Here is a 17264-nt window from a genome sequence, read left to right on the forward strand (position 1 = left end):
GATTTTATAATAATACCAAACTGTCGAAGTACAAAGCTGTGTGAGCAGATGAGAATGTGAAAAAAAATAAATAACGCAGGTTTTTCGTCCCACTCAATCAGTTTATTATATCTTTATACCCCTTAATGTTTAGATTTATTAATGCACCACAAAACTCTTTATATTTTAGCTTAGATTGCAGGAGAACACAAAAAACACCAAACAGCATTTTAAAAAACAGGTGTTTAGATAATGTCTGAATCACTGATGACCTTGAGGATGGCTACAATCTAAAAAAAAAAGAATAAAAAGAACAATTAGTAAAATCTCAGAAGATTTGCAGTTTGAACAGTGCATGTAGCCAGTTTAATAACCAGCTGATTTTTAAACAGAGACAGTCATGCCTGTTGGACGACTGAGTCCTTGTTTTAGCCACGGTAATAATCGCCGTCATAGTCATTGTCATTGTCATTGTCATATCTGGGGTGGTTGTGATAGAGATTGTGGCTGCCATGCCTATAGCGGTGGAAGGGAAGTAAGTGGTGGTGGCGCCGGCTGTGGTATTTGTGTGGGGGCGGTTCCTGGTGGCTGGGGTGGTAATGTGAGTCATGGTGGTGTCTTTGGTGGTCATGACGGTTTTGGTGGTTGGGTTTATATCTGTTGTCCTGGGGTTGATAGTGATCATGTGAATTCTCTATCTCGTAGCAGTTCTTTCCGCAGTATTCTGTCACACCCTTGACACCTTCAAAGAAAAGAAAAAAGAAGTTGAACTAAATGATCAAACGTATTTAATCTCGATCATATCCAGATCTGTAATCGCTTGATTTGCTGAACACTAAGCTGTGCAGTCTTACTTGGACAGTAGTAATCATAGATGGTGACCGTCGATGGCCTAAGGTGCTGCACCTCATACTCCTGAATCATCTCCAACTCGTGGAACACAGGAATATCCTTTTGTAACTAAACAAGAAAAATTAAAAAAACCTCAACTCCAGGCAGCAAACTTCACCAGCAGCATCTGCTGCAGTACACGCTAACTTCCTCTCACCTCCTGTAGGTACACAAAAACATGACCGTCCTTGTGTTCAACGCTGCTCACCAACACCCCTTTCTTTAGCTGTGAGGAGAAGACATTCAGGTAAATGTTATGTGTGTGTGTTTTGGTGCACAAGTTAGGATATGGATTATCTCTTATCCTCAAGTGGTCAAAATTATACATGGAGGCTTAATTACAGGCACAAACAGCAACTAAACTAAGCAAGTTGCACCTGGGAGACAAGCTTATTGTAGGTTCTGACATGTTGCTGACTGGACACTTGAGCACTTCATCTTGGCAAAATTGGTAGATTTATTTAAATATGTTGATTTATTACAACTGATGTGTCTCTTATTTGCATGTTCTATACATTTTAAATGTCCTGTAAATTTAGGGCTTTCAGGAGAAATCGAGAAGTTAAACACAGCTTTCTCAATCCATTCTAAAACCAGTTCAGGTGTATGTTTGGGATTATTGTCCTGTTAGGGCATCTTGATTCTGTCTGAATTACAAGCATCTCCGATATTAATCCCTTTAAGGATGACTGAAATTTGCAGCTTCGCACATAGGCAGAGCGACAAAGTTAAAGTTACAGTCATGCGTGAGAGTGTATACAAAGTTTCTATTGGAATTGTATCAATGCACACTTTATTGCAACATTTCACTTCACATTAAAGAGTTACTCACATTCCACAAGGATGCTGGAACAGGCCAGAATCCAGAGGGCACTGCAATGTCCAGGACCACCATGTTGGTAGAGCTGCGGCCTTCACTGTATCTGTTAGGCAAGGATGAAAATGGTCACACTCTTGTTCTTAACAACAATGTCTTTTGTTCAGTGTCTATGAAATGAGCTAAGTATGAGATCATCTAAGATTATGTTCAAGTAGGAATTGTTCTTGATAAACCATTTAATCCCAAGGTTTATGTTAAATCAACAGAAATCAATGCATGTTGGTGAAGACCCACAAAATGTTCCACAGATCCTGTGGGACAGACAGAAAATTGTGCAATTTTTCTGATTGAAAAATGAATTAATTTACAATTCAATAAACATTTTTGCTGCTATTTAATAAATATGCACACGAGCTCCACTACAAAATTTTGTTTATTGCTTTAAATCTGTTACCTAATCATCAGATTGGTACCATCAGATACCATCAGATTGGTGCAAAATGACTGTTGGACATAGTGTATCCTTCCCATATCCTCTCAACTCGTACAAGAATTAAGCAGGTATAGTAAATGGATGGAAGGAGTTATTGTGTCATAATAGTGTGACATTGTGGGGCAAAAAGGTTGTAAGTTCAAATCTCTGCTGAAGCCTCTCTTGGTGAAGTTTTGTGTGCCTTTTTCTTTTTGTGAATTCACACTGAATCTCCAGCTAATCTAGCTTTTTTCCCCAACAGTGCAAAATAATAGCATGGTGGTGTGGTTGCTTATCTCTATGTAGCCCATGAAATAAGACTGATGACATGTCTAGAGTGAACACAAATTTGGAATAGTGACTGCTTTGAAAGAAACAGCTCCAAGTAACCCCCAAACCTCGTATGTATTAAAGATGAATGGCTAAATGACAACAGTCTACCTGCCTGTAACAGTAACTTGCTTGTTTACTCACGAGGATTTCAGCTTCAGCGTGACTAAGCGGTCATGGCAACAGTTGTGGATCTCTACTTTGGCTTCCACGCTGAAACTGCTGACAACGGCTGAAACAGGGACGTTGTAAACAAAAGTAACCTGGAAACCAGGTGAAAATTGGAAGTTAAGACAATTATTCTTTATACCAATATTTTTCAACAACCTTATTTCGTTTCTTTTCAACAAAAAAGTATGGTCTTTTTTTTTTTTAATCTTTGACCATCATCCAACTGTTTCAGTCACTGACCTGTACTACAGAGCATGAAGTGCCCTCAGCTCTCAGCCAGTACTTTCCTTTCAGGCCTTGCAGCACCAGCTCCTGGTGGTCCAACTTGTTATTTTGATTCACTTGGAATAACAAGTGATCAGTGGGGGATGACACAGTCACAGAGGAGGAACCTTCTCGATTCAAAACTTTAGAGCTGTAGAGGGTCATAGCTTTAATAGCCACAGCTGTGTCCTACAACATATAACACACACAGCATTTACTATCCCTGACCCTGTCCCAGACATTAGATAATAACTGGATGACAATAGTAAGCGCAAATTAATATACCCCGAAAAATATTCTTTTGAGGGAAGCCAGAAAATGTTAGAATTTTAGTAGAATATCTGTTTTTGGCAAGTTTAGTAAGATTATGTTGATTTTCTGGTATGTGCACTTAAGAGCAGCGTCTTGATTTGTAATCCAACACAAACCTGAGTGGACTCGAAGCCTCCGTAGTAGGACTGCTGCTTAATAAGCCATCTGATGATACTCAAGGAGCAGGACAGGTCTCCTTCGGAGAGAGAGTGACCGACTTTGGCCAGTAGCACATAAGAACTGATCTCCACACACAGAGAACGTGGGTTTTGCTTTGGTGTCAAACACCAGTATTGAAGATCTCCTAAACAAGTTTGCAGCTGTGTTAGCATTACAAGCACATGCATCGGTGGCAAATCCTGGATGGCTTATATCAGGAAGCAGACTCACCTTCTCTTATTGCGACCAAGTCAAGGTAGTGCAGAAGCTTAGAGCGAGCCTCCCAGTTTTCTGCCAGCGTGAAGACGTATGCAAACAGAGCTGTGGCGTAAGTGTTGCTGAAATCATAGATGTAGTCTTTCAGGCATGACAAGCTCTTCTTCACCACAGGATTCTTAACAGATGAAAGAAAACAAAGTCATCTAGGAGAGTTTTCAAGTAATATTTGAATGATTGGAACATGAAGGGACATTTCAGATAAGTTTGGTACACTGAATTTGGAATTATGCAGGATGCATATTTGATTCTGATCCATCAGTAGTTTTTTGGTAATTTCTTGTAGATGTGGACGTGCGATAGCTCCAGTGGTTAGAACTGTTACTTCACAGGCTGAAACTTAAATGGAGCCTTTCTCAGTAGAGTTTGCAGATTGCTCACATGCATGGGTTTGATTTCTTCACACACTCAATATATCCTAACACTGACTGGACACTTTAAATTGACTTTAGGTGTGTTTTTATGGTTATTCTGGCACATTGCCTAAATGGAGATAAATATCTAACCCTTCCCCAAGACTCTGGAGCCCCTCATCATGTCTAAGAAAGTATAGAAAATGGATTTATCGATAGACGTTTAACAAACTGAAATCAAAACAAATTAGTCACATGGAAAAGTAACAAGCCTTCAATATATCTTTTTTTTTAATCTGCAAAACAGAAACATGGGGTTACTGTAGTTTTTAATATATTTGGACCTGAAGTACTGCAGCTATAGGCACAGGCAACATTTTACCAGGAGAATTATTGTTCTGTTGTATCAAACTGATGCTTGGTCTAAATAACCTACTTACTATGATTTTGTAATCTCCATTCCATAATAAATGTAAAATAAGATTATTACATGTACTACTTTTAGAAATCAGATGGTGTAAAGATTCAGGCATTTTTGAGTGACTGACAACAAAAACAGTTGGAAAACTAAACTTAGCTAAATAGTCTTCTGAGGAAAATATAAACAACTGAATGATTAAGGTATTTAAACCTTGCCAGACTCAACAGACTCAACATATTTTTTTAATAAAATATTTAGTAGATAAAACACAGAAAAAGGCTAAAGTCCCACAGTTTGTTTTGAAAACAAATATATGAGATATGATGTAAATTTCTAATTATTTCTTAGCTGGTTTATAATAGCAGAGACACATTTTTCTGAAAGCCTGGAGGATTTTATTACATCTGTTTGATTTCCAGTAACTTTCTGTTGTTTTTGTGAAATGCTGTTTTTATTTTTCCTAATAAACATTTTAGAATAGTAAATAATATTTATAATGTTTTGGTTGTTGATTTTGTTTGAAACTGGTATTTAAAAGTTAGAGTTTTACAAATTTGGTTCTGATAAATCAGCCACAAAATCTGGACTCTATTACATTAACTTACGTCTGCTGGTATGTTGGTTTCAAGTAAGGCTGCGGTAACGTAGGCAGTGACCGTCACTTCATCAGGAACATCACCCTATGGAGACAGAACCATGGACAGATTAACATCTGTATAACTGTCCTTGTTAGTAAGAATTATATCAATTGACACGCTCTTTGCAAAAATCCTTTGTGTAATTGGGTTACCCTAATATAGTTGTTGTAGAGTTTTCCGGACACTTTGAAACAACCGTTGTCCCGCTGTTGGAATTCCAGCCACTTCCGAGCCTCCTCAATAATCTTGGGATCAATGTAGATGAAGCTCTGAGCTTTGTAAAATGTCACCATCACGAAGGCAGTGAGCCTGGAGGAGAGAAAAACAAAGTTTGACATTTTCCTAGCAAACAAACACTGCAACAGTAGAATACACAGCACCACATTAGCAGAGACTGCTGAGTGACACTTTAACAGCAGCAGAAATGTGGTGCATAAAAGGTTAAAGAAGTAGAAAAGGATCGTTTTCAAAAAATTCTGACTTTGAGGGCTGAATTATACTGCAAAGATTCTAGATTTTTTTAAAACCTCTTGAAATACATGGAAGCCTGCACTATTTTTTTTTAATCACAAAAACATTTAACATGGGTGTGTAGACTTTTGAAGGCTGACTTCAGAGCAGCTTCTTGTCTCTGGCTGTGAGATTACTAAAGTTTGCGGTGATAACCAATATCAAAGTGAAACTTGAGGGCTTAATACTTCATTGTGACAAAAATCATCTTTATTAAAGGTCTTCAGTAAAAACATTTTGGATCTAAACTTATCAGTTGTGTTCTTACCAAGTGTTCTCCTCTCCTTTTTCAAATGTGCTAAATGCACCCGTCTTCTTCCTGTAGGCCAGCTGTCTCTGGTAGCCTGTACAAGAACGGTGATAACACGTCTGGTTATAGTGCACATGGCAATAGGAGGTAGAGATTCAGTTTTGGTTTGCTGTGTTCTTAAATACGTTAATGTCTGTGAATAGGAAGCTAAAACAGACGAAAACCTTACGTCTAACAAGGCCAAAGACCAAACAGAAGATTACACTCTAACTGAAGGAATGTATTTAACACACACTTTTACTTCTCTCTGCATTCAAAAGGTGATAAAAACTTGCCAGTAATCAGGTAGTTGATTCCCTTCTTCTCAGTTTCTTGGGACAGCGTGTTAGTCTTTTGGAGGTAGTGCAGGATGTAAGTGTCAATTGCCATGAAAGCTATGTTCTGCTCCCCACAGCCATACGGCAGAAACAGCAAATCACCCAGGTTTTCCACACTGCGGCTGAGGATGTTACCTGCATAAAAACAGACTCGTGGGAGATGATCATGCTCTGACATTTGAGTTCAAATTGATTCGTAGTCACATTTTTAGGTGTCGTCCCAACATTATTTTATGAAAATAAATCATCTTGGATAATATAATCAGTTTACCTGAAACTGAGACTTTGGCCTTCAGACAGCCACTAACCACATTGTCGGGGATATGTGTCTCCAATTTTTCACTTAAACAGTGTCCTGCGCGCAGGCAAAAACAAAAACAGCACTTTAAACATAAGCAGAGGGGAAGAATTAGTACTTAGGCTGCTCTGAGTATTTCCTAATTTGCCATGTTTGTGAATCGAAAAACAAATGTGCAATGTTCTGACTTGGTTCATTACCTTTTCTGGGATGTCACAATAATTTTATCAACTGACCTGGAATTATTTTTATTCTATTCTATATGCTAACACAAGTCATCTGATAATTATTAGCCAATTAATATAAAATATGAAGTTTCACAGCCCTTACCGGAAGATTAGCACCATGAAACATATTCTCTAGACAGCAATTGTTATTATAGATTCAGAAGTTGATGCCTAATTATCATGCATGTTGTGTATATGCAAACCCATACTGACCTTTTGGACAGAGCAACCAGCTGTATGTTTTTATTATTTCATATCCAACTGCCTGAAAAAGAGATTGAAGAGAGATTTTTCTCTTTGTCTGAGCAAGCATCAGCTCTTTAATGACATTAATGAGTCAATATATTTTTGACAGTAATGCATATATATTTCTACATCTGGATTTTTTTTTTTATTATTGTCATTTTCAACCTTCACTTTGAGAGGTCGCGTCACCACAATGCTGCGACCACTTTCTGGCACCGTCACTTCTTGATCGCAACAAGGAGTCTGAGAAGACACAGCCTCAGCAGTCAGACTGACCATCAAATCCCCTGAAAGAAAGGCCAGCTTCTGTTAATTCCTAAAATACTGGAAAGCAGAGAGGTTGCAGTGAATTGTCGTGAGGAATGAAAATGAGCCGACGAACAAAGGAAAGTCATTCGGCCACTTTCTGTACAAAAGTCTTCCCTTTTCTCTACCTAAGTACGTTGGAGTGAAGGTCCAGCGGATGACCTTGTGCTCGCCCGCACAGAGACAAAACGTACACTGGTCAGTAGATAGGAGAGTAAGGATGTAACTTGAGGATGCGGCTGCAGTAATTTTGATCTGTTGATGAAAAAGGTGAGTTCACTTTTTGAACAGGCTACATGTATTTCCAAAATTGTTTAGAATACATTTTTTAGAACCATAGGAGCTACAGCTGGAGACGTTTAGGCTTCTGAGAGTTTTTTTTTATGCTAGATGGGCAGAAAGCCTATCTGCCCATCTCAGGGTGACGTTTTTATCTGGAATATAAACATATATTATACAATATAAACCACTTAAGCTGAATAGGGTCTTAAATTGGTATTACAAAAATGTGTTACAAATCGCACAAGATATATCTTTCTCCTACTTTTTACCCAGAGTTAATTGCATAAAACCCGCAAAGACAATTATCGTAGGGGCTATTACACAGTCTGTGGACAATCTTATTTAGTGCCTGGTTTTCAGCTAATTTCCTACCTAAATGGGATCCATTTGGATATTATAAATGCAGACTGGGGGTCTGAGGCATCACAGCATGATTATGAGGTCTTTAACTAAAGCAGAAAAGCAATGAAGGCGGCGTGGTTGTTTTTACACAGTGTTGAAAGTATAGGGAAATACATATATGATAACAGTAAATATGTTTAAATTCTGCCACAATAGCAGTTTTAATATCAGATATAGATGCTAAAATATTCATTTTGGTGAATTTCTAATGATCACTCTTCTGCAGCTTCGAAATGTGACCAGTAACAACAATAGCACAGTGTTTAAGTCAATCTGGAAAAAATTACAAAAAGATCAAAGTATGAACTATTCAGTGTAACAATAAAAAGGACCAGTCTCTTAAAGACACTTCAAATCTAAAATAGTCTATACCCCAGTCTTTAGTTTTCATTTTCATCCTGTTCAGTTTAATAGATCAACTCACTTTATATTGCCTTTTCATAGACCTTGTGTCCATGTGACCTACACGATCCTTGGCATCTTTATCGAACATAGAAATAAATTAATCAATCTTAAATTATTAATATTATTTTTAAAGCCTAGAATAAGAGACCCACTACATATGGCATCCAAGTTGTCATTTATGATTGCGATAGTGAACACACTAAAATTTTAATAATGACTGGGATATGATATATTACGCAGCATTAGCATAGTTTAATGAAACTTTTTTCTGTTTGTAAAAAAAAAAAAAATTATATCTTGTTGCGAATTATCACTTGTTGCGAATTAGAAAAGTATACAAACCACATATGCAAACTTCTCAAATCTGCATTGGACTATTTTATGCTAAAGATTAAAAATGCAGTTTGCCATTTAGGAATCGTTTCCTTTTCCTGTCTTTAATTACCTAACTAGTTTATGTAAAATCATCTTTTACCTTGAGGCAGGTGGGTAGATAGTTATGGACGATCGACTTCAGTTTGAGGCTCTCGCCCCAGATCATGACGTAAGGAAGCTTGAAATCTAGCGAAAATGGCTTGAAGACACTAAGCAGTACAGGACGGGCCAAACCAAAAGCGTGAGGTGACACGCAGAAGACTTCTGTATTCCAGGTGGTGACAATGTTGGGGATGGCGTAAGACACACAGGTGTGTCCCGTCTCTCTGGAGCAGTAATAACACAATCACACTGTCTCAGGTGGTCAAATTTAAGCACATGATTAGATTTAAAACTGAGTCAGTTTCTTTTTCTCAATAATCTTCACTGAGGCATAGGAATCACAGACATTTTCCCTTTTAAAAAAAATGAAATGCTTTTAAAACTACATCTCACCCAACTTTCACCAGGTGAAACAGCCACGTCTCGGTGGAAAGTTTGTACACGGGCTCCAGCTCATCATAGCAGCTGTATGAAAGTCTTCCTGGATCAGGAATTGGTCGCCTTTCCAAAGCCCTTCTTTCTGAATACTGGGGTTTGATCTTTCTTGATAACATAGCTAGAAAACGTAATGTAAAGTTAAATTATTCAATGTGATTTAGCCTACTATGCCGGACAGAAACGGGGTTGAAATGGCTCAGTTAGAAAATAAAAACCTTCATGATATTTTTTTCCTCCCAGCTTGAGGCATGTGGGGTTTTGGATGGGCAAGTTTGTTAGCAGCTGCAGTCCTTGAGTCTGGATTAAGCAATGTACAAAATCAATGATTACCAACGAAAATTTAAACCAGCATACTAGTACAACAGCCCGTGCCTAAAAACTATGCAAAAGTAAAAGAATGTGTGTTAGTGATACCGTGTAAACTGTGTTGGCATCCTCTTTCTCTTGGTTGGTGAAAGCAAAATAAGAGGTCCTTGGTTTCACCTCTACACATTCAGGTTCATCCACAAGTTCAGGGGGAAGAGGCTCTGGCTTCTTGATGGGCAGATATCCATAAATCTGAAGAAGGAGAAAAAAAACACCTTTGGCAAAAAATATGGTAAATGTCTTCTACAGATTTGTTACTACAAGACAAAAGTATTATATTCTTTCAATTTGTCAATTTTTTTTGTGGAGAATCTTTTGAAATTTGAATAGAAAAATCAATTAAACCACTACATTTTGTATTAACACCACTTTGTTGTCTTTCAGGCAGGTACTCTGACCGGAAACGGTTGATAATTTCTGCTCCTGGTGTGTTTTACATTGGAAGATAGTGATGCACCACCTCCTTGGTCCAATTTGTGTGAAAACAGTCATAGTCTTCTATGTGAATAACCACTTAACAGATAGATTCAACACATATGCAAAGTATATGAAGTTTGAATGGGTGTCAATGCAACTTCTGGGACTTTTGGACGTTGTTCCATATATCTATTAATGAAACCTTGATCCTGATGCTAGGATTGTTCTATTTTTCTATTTAAATGATGGCAGACTGAAGTAAATGGCTTTGGTCTTTTTTATTTATTTTTTTTTTAACATTTTTTTTTAAATAAAACTTTGCCAGTCAGCAAAGATAAGTTGTTTTTATTTGACAGTTTCCCTTGTCTGGTATGAAAACATTAGCATAAACTGCTGTAATGCTTCCCAAACTGAAGTTGTACTAAAATGGTGGAAGTATCAGACTAGTCAGAAGCCTCTGCTCCAGGACTGAGTAATCTGAGTTTGTAAAAAAATAAAGATTGCAAGAGATTCATCTATTGTAGGTAAGATAAAAATTGTGCAGAAGCTTTTAACACAACCCTGTCTCATAAGTCCTGAACTATCCCTCATGCCCCTCTTCGCTTCATGTCTCCAATTACCTGATTTGCGTCCAGATTGCTTACATCAGCCCTTGCGAATACATTCAGATCTATGAGGCTCACCCCACAAACTGAATTAGGCTTGGTCTTAATGCACAATTTGACATCCTCACCAGCGAAGACTGGAGAAGGTAAAAACTTTGGCAACACCTGAAATCCATAAATAAATAAAAAAAGCACACTAAATGCCAATCATTAGGACTTTCTAAGTCAATGTGTTTAGCTGCTATTGTTAGAAGGCAGGTAGGGCCACTAACCGTGTTGGTAAAGCAGTCCTTGGTGTAAAACCTTTCACTGTGGGCGAGCACTCGCTCACACTCGAGAACGGTGTACGCCACAACTTGGATGGAAGGTGCATATCTTGTCCGCACTGTCAAATTGAAGGAGAATTCACCCTGGATTTCTGAAAGAGTAAACAGAGCATTGATTGTGTTGTTTAGAAGGTGTTTCTAAACAGCCATATTTCAATGGAACTAATAAAATATTAGAGCAGGCGGTGCAGCCATACTTGGATTATCCATATGCAGGTGAACAAATCCTTGGTGTACTATGATTCCTCTGGACAAGATCTGGAGAGTTCAACAAGAGCTACCAGTTATAAAAAATGCACTGGGACTTTTTTTTTCCAAATAAACCTTGAACTTAATTAAGTTTTTATACCTTGGAAAGAATAACTAAGACACACAATTCAACCCTGTTTTTTTTTTTTACGTGCTACAGAAGTTTATCAAATCTTGGCACATTGGATTGGCTTATTCTAATGTAATATATTTATGCAAAGATTCATGTCTAGAATTCATGTTTGAATATTTTAATATTTTATATTCATTTCGTTCTGATGCATTTAAAGTTCCTTTGGTTTGTTCATGAGTCATAAACCTTATCACCAATTTTCTGTATCAGGTGACAAAACAAGGATCAAGAATAAAATAAGTAGAGTTGTTTAAGGTTTATGTATACTTCTACATCGGCGGTGGTGGGTACAGGCCTCACCACAAGGTTACAACGGACAAAGGATCATTAAGGGTGCAAATATGTTAATTAGGGAATCAGTTGTTAATGCAAGGTTTAAATGCATGGGTATTCATTGGTTAATTTGGAGGCATGAAATGGAAGGAGGAGGGAATAAAAGTGGCAGGGCAGGAAACGTGGGTATTAATTGGCAACAGAGCAAGTTTGCCCAACGCTTGTGATGGAAAATGTCTTCATGTGTTTATGAAATGATTACATATCATTTTTGCAATATAGTCATGTAAGGTTTTACTGAATTTCTCCACAGATGGGAAGACGTTCCCTTCTAATGCTAATCTTTCGTAAAAGTTCTTGATTTTTACATCTGAAAAAATCTTGTTACTGTTCATTTGTTGGAGAGATAAGAAACTGAAAAAAGAAGAGACGGACTCACCAGATATACTATGTCCAGAGAGTTCCACAAATGTTGCTCTAAACTGTATTGAATAGTGACCTCTTCTTGTCTATAGCAGCGAAGTCGTCTATCAATTGGAACTACTCTGAGAAACCCGCATGCTGAGGGACCAGGACCAGATTCAAAAACTGTGACCGTTGCAACGCCATAGAAGGGGACATTTTTTCCTGGGGGCTCCAGGTTGTCTGTGCTGCTTGCCTGATTAGACAAAAACAGAATAAAGAAAAAGGAACATTTAAGGTGAACAATCCAGGCAGACAGGCTCAGTTTTGAATGCACAAACATCGTTTAAAGCTTTCTCGTACATACATAGAGCTGCATCTCCCCTCTGAAATCTTCTGTTTCAAGAGAAAAGTTGGCGATTCCTTTGTGATTTGTTTTTAAAGTGTCCGCAACATAAGGGGAACCTTTTTTACCCACAAAAAGATATACCGTCATTTGAGGTACAGGATTGCCGAGGTAGTCCACCACTCTAACCTGGACATGAAATAAGACCGTGTCACTGCGAGTCCAACAAACTTAAACAGTCTCATCTGGTGCTGCCCCACATGCTGAACTCACTTTTCCATCCAGATTTGTTCCTTGGCTGTAAGTCTTCAGGACCTTTTTGAAAAACAACCTTCCAACGAGGTAGGTTAACTTTATCCTCTCCCACTGTGTGTGCGAAGCACCTGAACAGCAGAAAACCTCCATTTTACAACACTCCCATGCTTCAACATTGTTTTTATTAACATGTTTTACCTTCTAAATGAGTTTGGAAGTAATTTTTTGGGGGAGATTGAATCTGAACAAAAGTGGGACTTACATGTCAACCTGTCCAGTACTATGGCACTGAGATCCAACACATCCAGAAATGGCTTTGGGTCAGGTCTGGTAAAACTTGACACTTTATAGACAAATGTGGCACAGCCTTTGTTGCATGCCTGGAAAACAGCAAACAAAGAGGTAAAGTATGCTTCCCATCTTGATTAATGTCCACATTTGCAGGTGTTTTTGCTCAGCTCCAATTTTTTACTACAACAGTTTTTTTGGGCAACTACCATCAGACACAGATCTCCATCAATGTCAATGAAACCAGTCATTTTCCTTAACAAGGAATTTTTTATGAGACAAGTGTAAAGACTAAAAGACGGATTCAACTTCTAAAAAATTTAACCAGATGCATCTCAAGATTGCTTTGTTTCTTGTGCTAAGCATTCATTGCCTCTTCTGATTGAATCCTTCATTGAAGAAAACAGATGCTAAAGCCTGCATGTTTATTCAAAATGAAAAGATGCTTAATATAAAGTTGGTCCCACATTATTTATACATTGTAAACTATTCTGTCTGAGGAAAAAGGATAAACATTTTAAATATCTTTCTTTCTTAATGATTTATGTGAAGACTGTAACTGTAGCAACTGCACCTGCTTCTGTGTCGTCCTGCAGAGAGAAGTTATGCTGACATCATTTTTAGAGCTGGTGGGAGCTCTGCAGGAGTTCCGGTTCCTCAGAGGTCTGCAGATCCTGAGTGTAACATTTCCATCCACAGGCTGTCCGTAGGTGTAACTAATAGAAAAGAACAGCAAAAATGACTCTTCTTATTAGACTGGTTCTGCCTCAGATTTGCATGGAGAAGGCCTTATCTTTTGCTCACTTTCCACATGCTGTAATTTCAAAGGTTTCTTGCCCAACACTTATTTCTTTAGGTATGGTAACTACAACGTCCAACTTAGGCAAACCTGAAAACAACATAAGAAAAATATACAGCTCAAAAAAATAAAGGGCACACTTCAGTGTTCACTTAAATGTTAAAGTGTTCCCTTTATTTTTTTGAGCAGTATATATTTTTATTTTTTATAAAAACAGAACATATACTGGTATATATAAAAAGGAATAAAATAGCTTTAACTTACCATATTTCTGGACCTTGAAGCTATGAAACACCCTGTTTTTGCCTATTTGTACGATGATTCGATAGTACCCCTCGAGGGCCTCGTTGCCCAAAGGGTAATACAACTGCAAAATGGTTCCTGCAGCTGCCGTCTGATTTGTCCACTGTGCAATCCTGTTGTTGTGAGGATCCTGTTGATGCACCCAAGGAACAGGTAGTTAGGAAACTAATAAGTCAGGTCTGAATAAAGCTCATAGGTGATTGTTGCCTAATGAGAGTGGAGATAAAATGTCAGATTTCAGTTTGGTTTGGTGGAGCAAAGTTTTACTTGAATATCTTTTGTTCTTCCATAATATTATTTTATGACATTGATTTCAGGTGAAATCTTTACAGCAATACATATACAGGTGACATGTCTCAATTCTGAACCAACTCTGCCTGAATAAGCAGTTTGTTTGCTAGAGGGAATTCATCGGATTCTAGACATTCCCAGATAGTTCAAATAATAAATTAACAAAAGATGCATAAAAAATGGTTTGTTGGTGCTTTCTTACCCTGATCACAATGGCGTCATACTAAGAACAAAGAGAGAGAAATAACATTTTTTATTTTCTTTCATTTGAATTCTGTAATGATTCACAAATACAAAAACACTTTAAGATTATTTCTCTCAATTCTTTCGATATTTTTTGTTGCCACTAGCAGGTCATTACAAACCTCGGAAACAGAGGCGACTTGAGACTGACCCAAAAAAAGAGACAATTGAAGTACTTACATGTCCCTCGACTGGTTTCAAGTTTGTGCCCAGTGTGACCACTCTGAATTCCACTGAAATTCACAGAAGTTATATGAAGGTTAAGAAAAAGATCACCATAACCTTTACAAGCTAGTCGAGTTTGTGTGTTTTCCAGAAAAAAACAATCTGCTGATTTGTTACAGAGATTCAAACTATTTTTGGGGTTCAGACCGATGGAGAGACCACATTACCACTTTCTAGAAGACAGATGAACAAGAATTTGTTTATGACATCAGTAACTGGTTTTAAAAGTTCAACAATTTATTATTTTTTTTAAACACATAAGGGTGTCACTCCCCTTCCTTGTTTAGTTTTGTCTTTCTGGAAAAATTATTACATCTTTCAAGGGAAAATGTGTGTAATCAGAGAACATTTTTCCCAAATCAAGACAAGTTTCAATTAACTTTTCTTGTGCTTTTAACATATTAACATATTGTGAAACAGAGGAACAATCAGTCAGTACAAACTTGGTGAAAACCCAGATAAATACCGTATTTTCCGGACTACTGAGCGCACCATACTATAAGCCGCACCTACAAATTCTTTGGGGAAAAAAAGAAAGGAACACACATAAGCCACACGGGCTATAAGGTGCTGGTATCTCCGCCGCTCCCGGTTTTCTATATGGACCCAGCAGAGGGCAGCAGAGGGCAGCGTCCTAAAAAGCTGTTGGATTTATTAAAGACACAGCCCTCCGTCTCCAACGCCGAACCATGGTTTCTTTCATGCCGAACTTACGCGTAGCAGCTCTATTTGCCTCCTGCACTGCCAGATTGATAGCTCTCAACTTAAAAGCTGCATCATATGAGTTTGAAGAAATTTCTCCGTCGTGCCTGCTGTTAGCATGTGCTTGTTCTAAATGAAAACTAGCACTTTCTTGTTTGATTTCCAAGTTTGACTTCCAATGATTCACTTCCTGCTAAAGAGCCCCTTGGCGGTTGAAGGAAAATGCACAGAAAACCCTCTCCGGGCTATAAGCTGCATTTTCAAAGCGTGGGGAAAAAAAGTAGCTGTTTATAGTCCGAAAAATACGGCACTCAAACTGCATTTTTCTATAGACTTGTTTGTTAAAAACATTTTCCAATCATTGTATTCAAGTTAATGAACCACCTAATTTTTATAGTGAGAAAAAAAATACCTGCGTTGTCATCATCTTAGTAGACCAGCTTAAAATTACCTGTTTGTCCTTGGTTGTAGATCGGTTTATCTGTTTGGATGAATGTCTTTGGTTGAAAATTTTTGATCAGCACTCTCTTGATTTCTCTGGAATAAAAACTGTCGCCTTTCACTGACACTTCAACTAGTTGCTCCTCCTCTGCTTTCACTGAAGGAACCTGGAAGACATTTTAAAACCTTAATTTCACTTGGAGGAATGCCAAACAACAATCATGTATAAATTCTTTACTTCAATGTTTTAGTGCCCCAACACCTGTCTCAATATGGGAAATCACCAAAAACTGGTAGCATTTATGGAAGCCATTGCTGGTTCTTTTCCTCAGCAGAATCTTCTGGCTGTCCAGGCCTTTCAGAATGACCTTCACCAACACAGGATAGCTGAGCTGAGAGAGACTCAGACAGAAGCTGTTCTTTGATCCAGATTCAAGAATGCCTGGAACACTTGCCATATAATGTCTGCAAACAGACAAATCAAGACACACCGATGTTATCTCGTTGGATACAACACGGAAGACAGCAACATTTCATGCTCACATCCACACATCAACTTACATTGGACAGTTGGTGCTATTAGAAGCAGACACTTGACCCATGTACGTCTCACAAAATAAGACAAGAAGAGTGCACATCCGAATCCCAGGCTTAGCCATGGCTGTGATGGTCCCTCACAGAAAGAAGCTGTTAAATAGAGAGACGCTGAACTCCACCCATAAAACCATACGGCACACTCATACTGCTGTAATCAGCCAACACTGGCTCATCCTTATCTATGCATCTCACACATGCATGTAGTAATGTAGTGAAAACCAGTTTTTTATTTTTATTTTTAATTTTTTAGGATTTATTGGCTCTAGTGGCCTTTATTTGATAGTGAATTAACGGGAAAATGGGTAATGAGAGAAGGGGGAAAACATGAGGCAAAGATCACCAAGCTGGGAATCAAACTTGCGACAGCCGCGTCGAGGTCTTAGAACTCCATTCATGGGTTGTGTTAAACACCTGTGCCACCACAGTACCCCGCAAGCCAGTTTCTATTATAACTCCAGTATTAAGTCAAACCACAAATGCATTTCTGTTTAATCCTTTGGGTTGATCCAAAACAAGAAGTCTACCTTTTACTGGTTGTGTTTACAATCCTGAAAGGACTGAAAGGAAAAGACCAAAATACTTAACAGGGAATGGGAGCTCATACAACTGTCAAAAATCAACTTTCCAGATCTAATTTCTTAGTAACTTGCTTTGCAGCAAGAAGAACCTGGATTTGCATGTTTAATTTGTCTCACTAAG

At 38.0% G+C, this 17264-nt stretch overlaps 1 protein-coding gene across 1 annotated transcript; it reads right to left on the bottom strand.

Annotated features, from left to right (window-relative positions):
- Window positions 1–66: 66 nt before the first annotated feature.
- Window positions 67–16645, bottom strand: LOC103474952 (alpha-2-macroglobulin-like). Its single transcript, XM_008426246.3, has 35 exons — window positions 16530–16645; window positions 16253–16433; window positions 15979–16135; window positions 14781–14833; window positions 14560–14580; window positions 14028–14196; window positions 13769–13853; window positions 13539–13680; window positions 12939–13056; window positions 12695–12804; window positions 12443–12610; window positions 12113–12331; window positions 11216–11276; window positions 10965–11110; window positions 10708–10857; window positions 9719–9862; window positions 9520–9601; window positions 9260–9422; window positions 8865–9090; window positions 7429–7555; window positions 7160–7281; window positions 6962–7013; window positions 6495–6578; window positions 6182–6358; window positions 5865–5940; window positions 5239–5395; window positions 5054–5128; window positions 3630–3792; window positions 3356–3543; window positions 2904–3116; window positions 2637–2755; window positions 1703–1793; window positions 1028–1096; window positions 834–939; window positions 67–721 (listed from the first exon to the last, which is right to left on the bottom strand). The coding sequence occupies exons 1-35, from the start codon at window positions 16625–16627 to the stop codon at window positions 408–410; spliced, it is 4626 nt and encodes a 1541-aa protein (XP_008424468.2). The 5' UTR covers window positions 16628–16645; the 3' UTR covers window positions 67–407.
- Between the last annotated feature and the right edge of the window lie 619 nt (window positions 16646–17264).

This window comes from Poecilia reticulata, chromosome 13, assembly GCF_904066995.2.
Source record: "Poecilia reticulata chromosome 13, P_reticulata-male-v2, whole genome shotgun sequence".
In the NCBI taxonomy this organism is placed as follows: domain Eukaryota; kingdom Metazoa; phylum Chordata; class Actinopteri; order Cyprinodontiformes; family Poeciliidae; genus Poecilia; species Poecilia reticulata.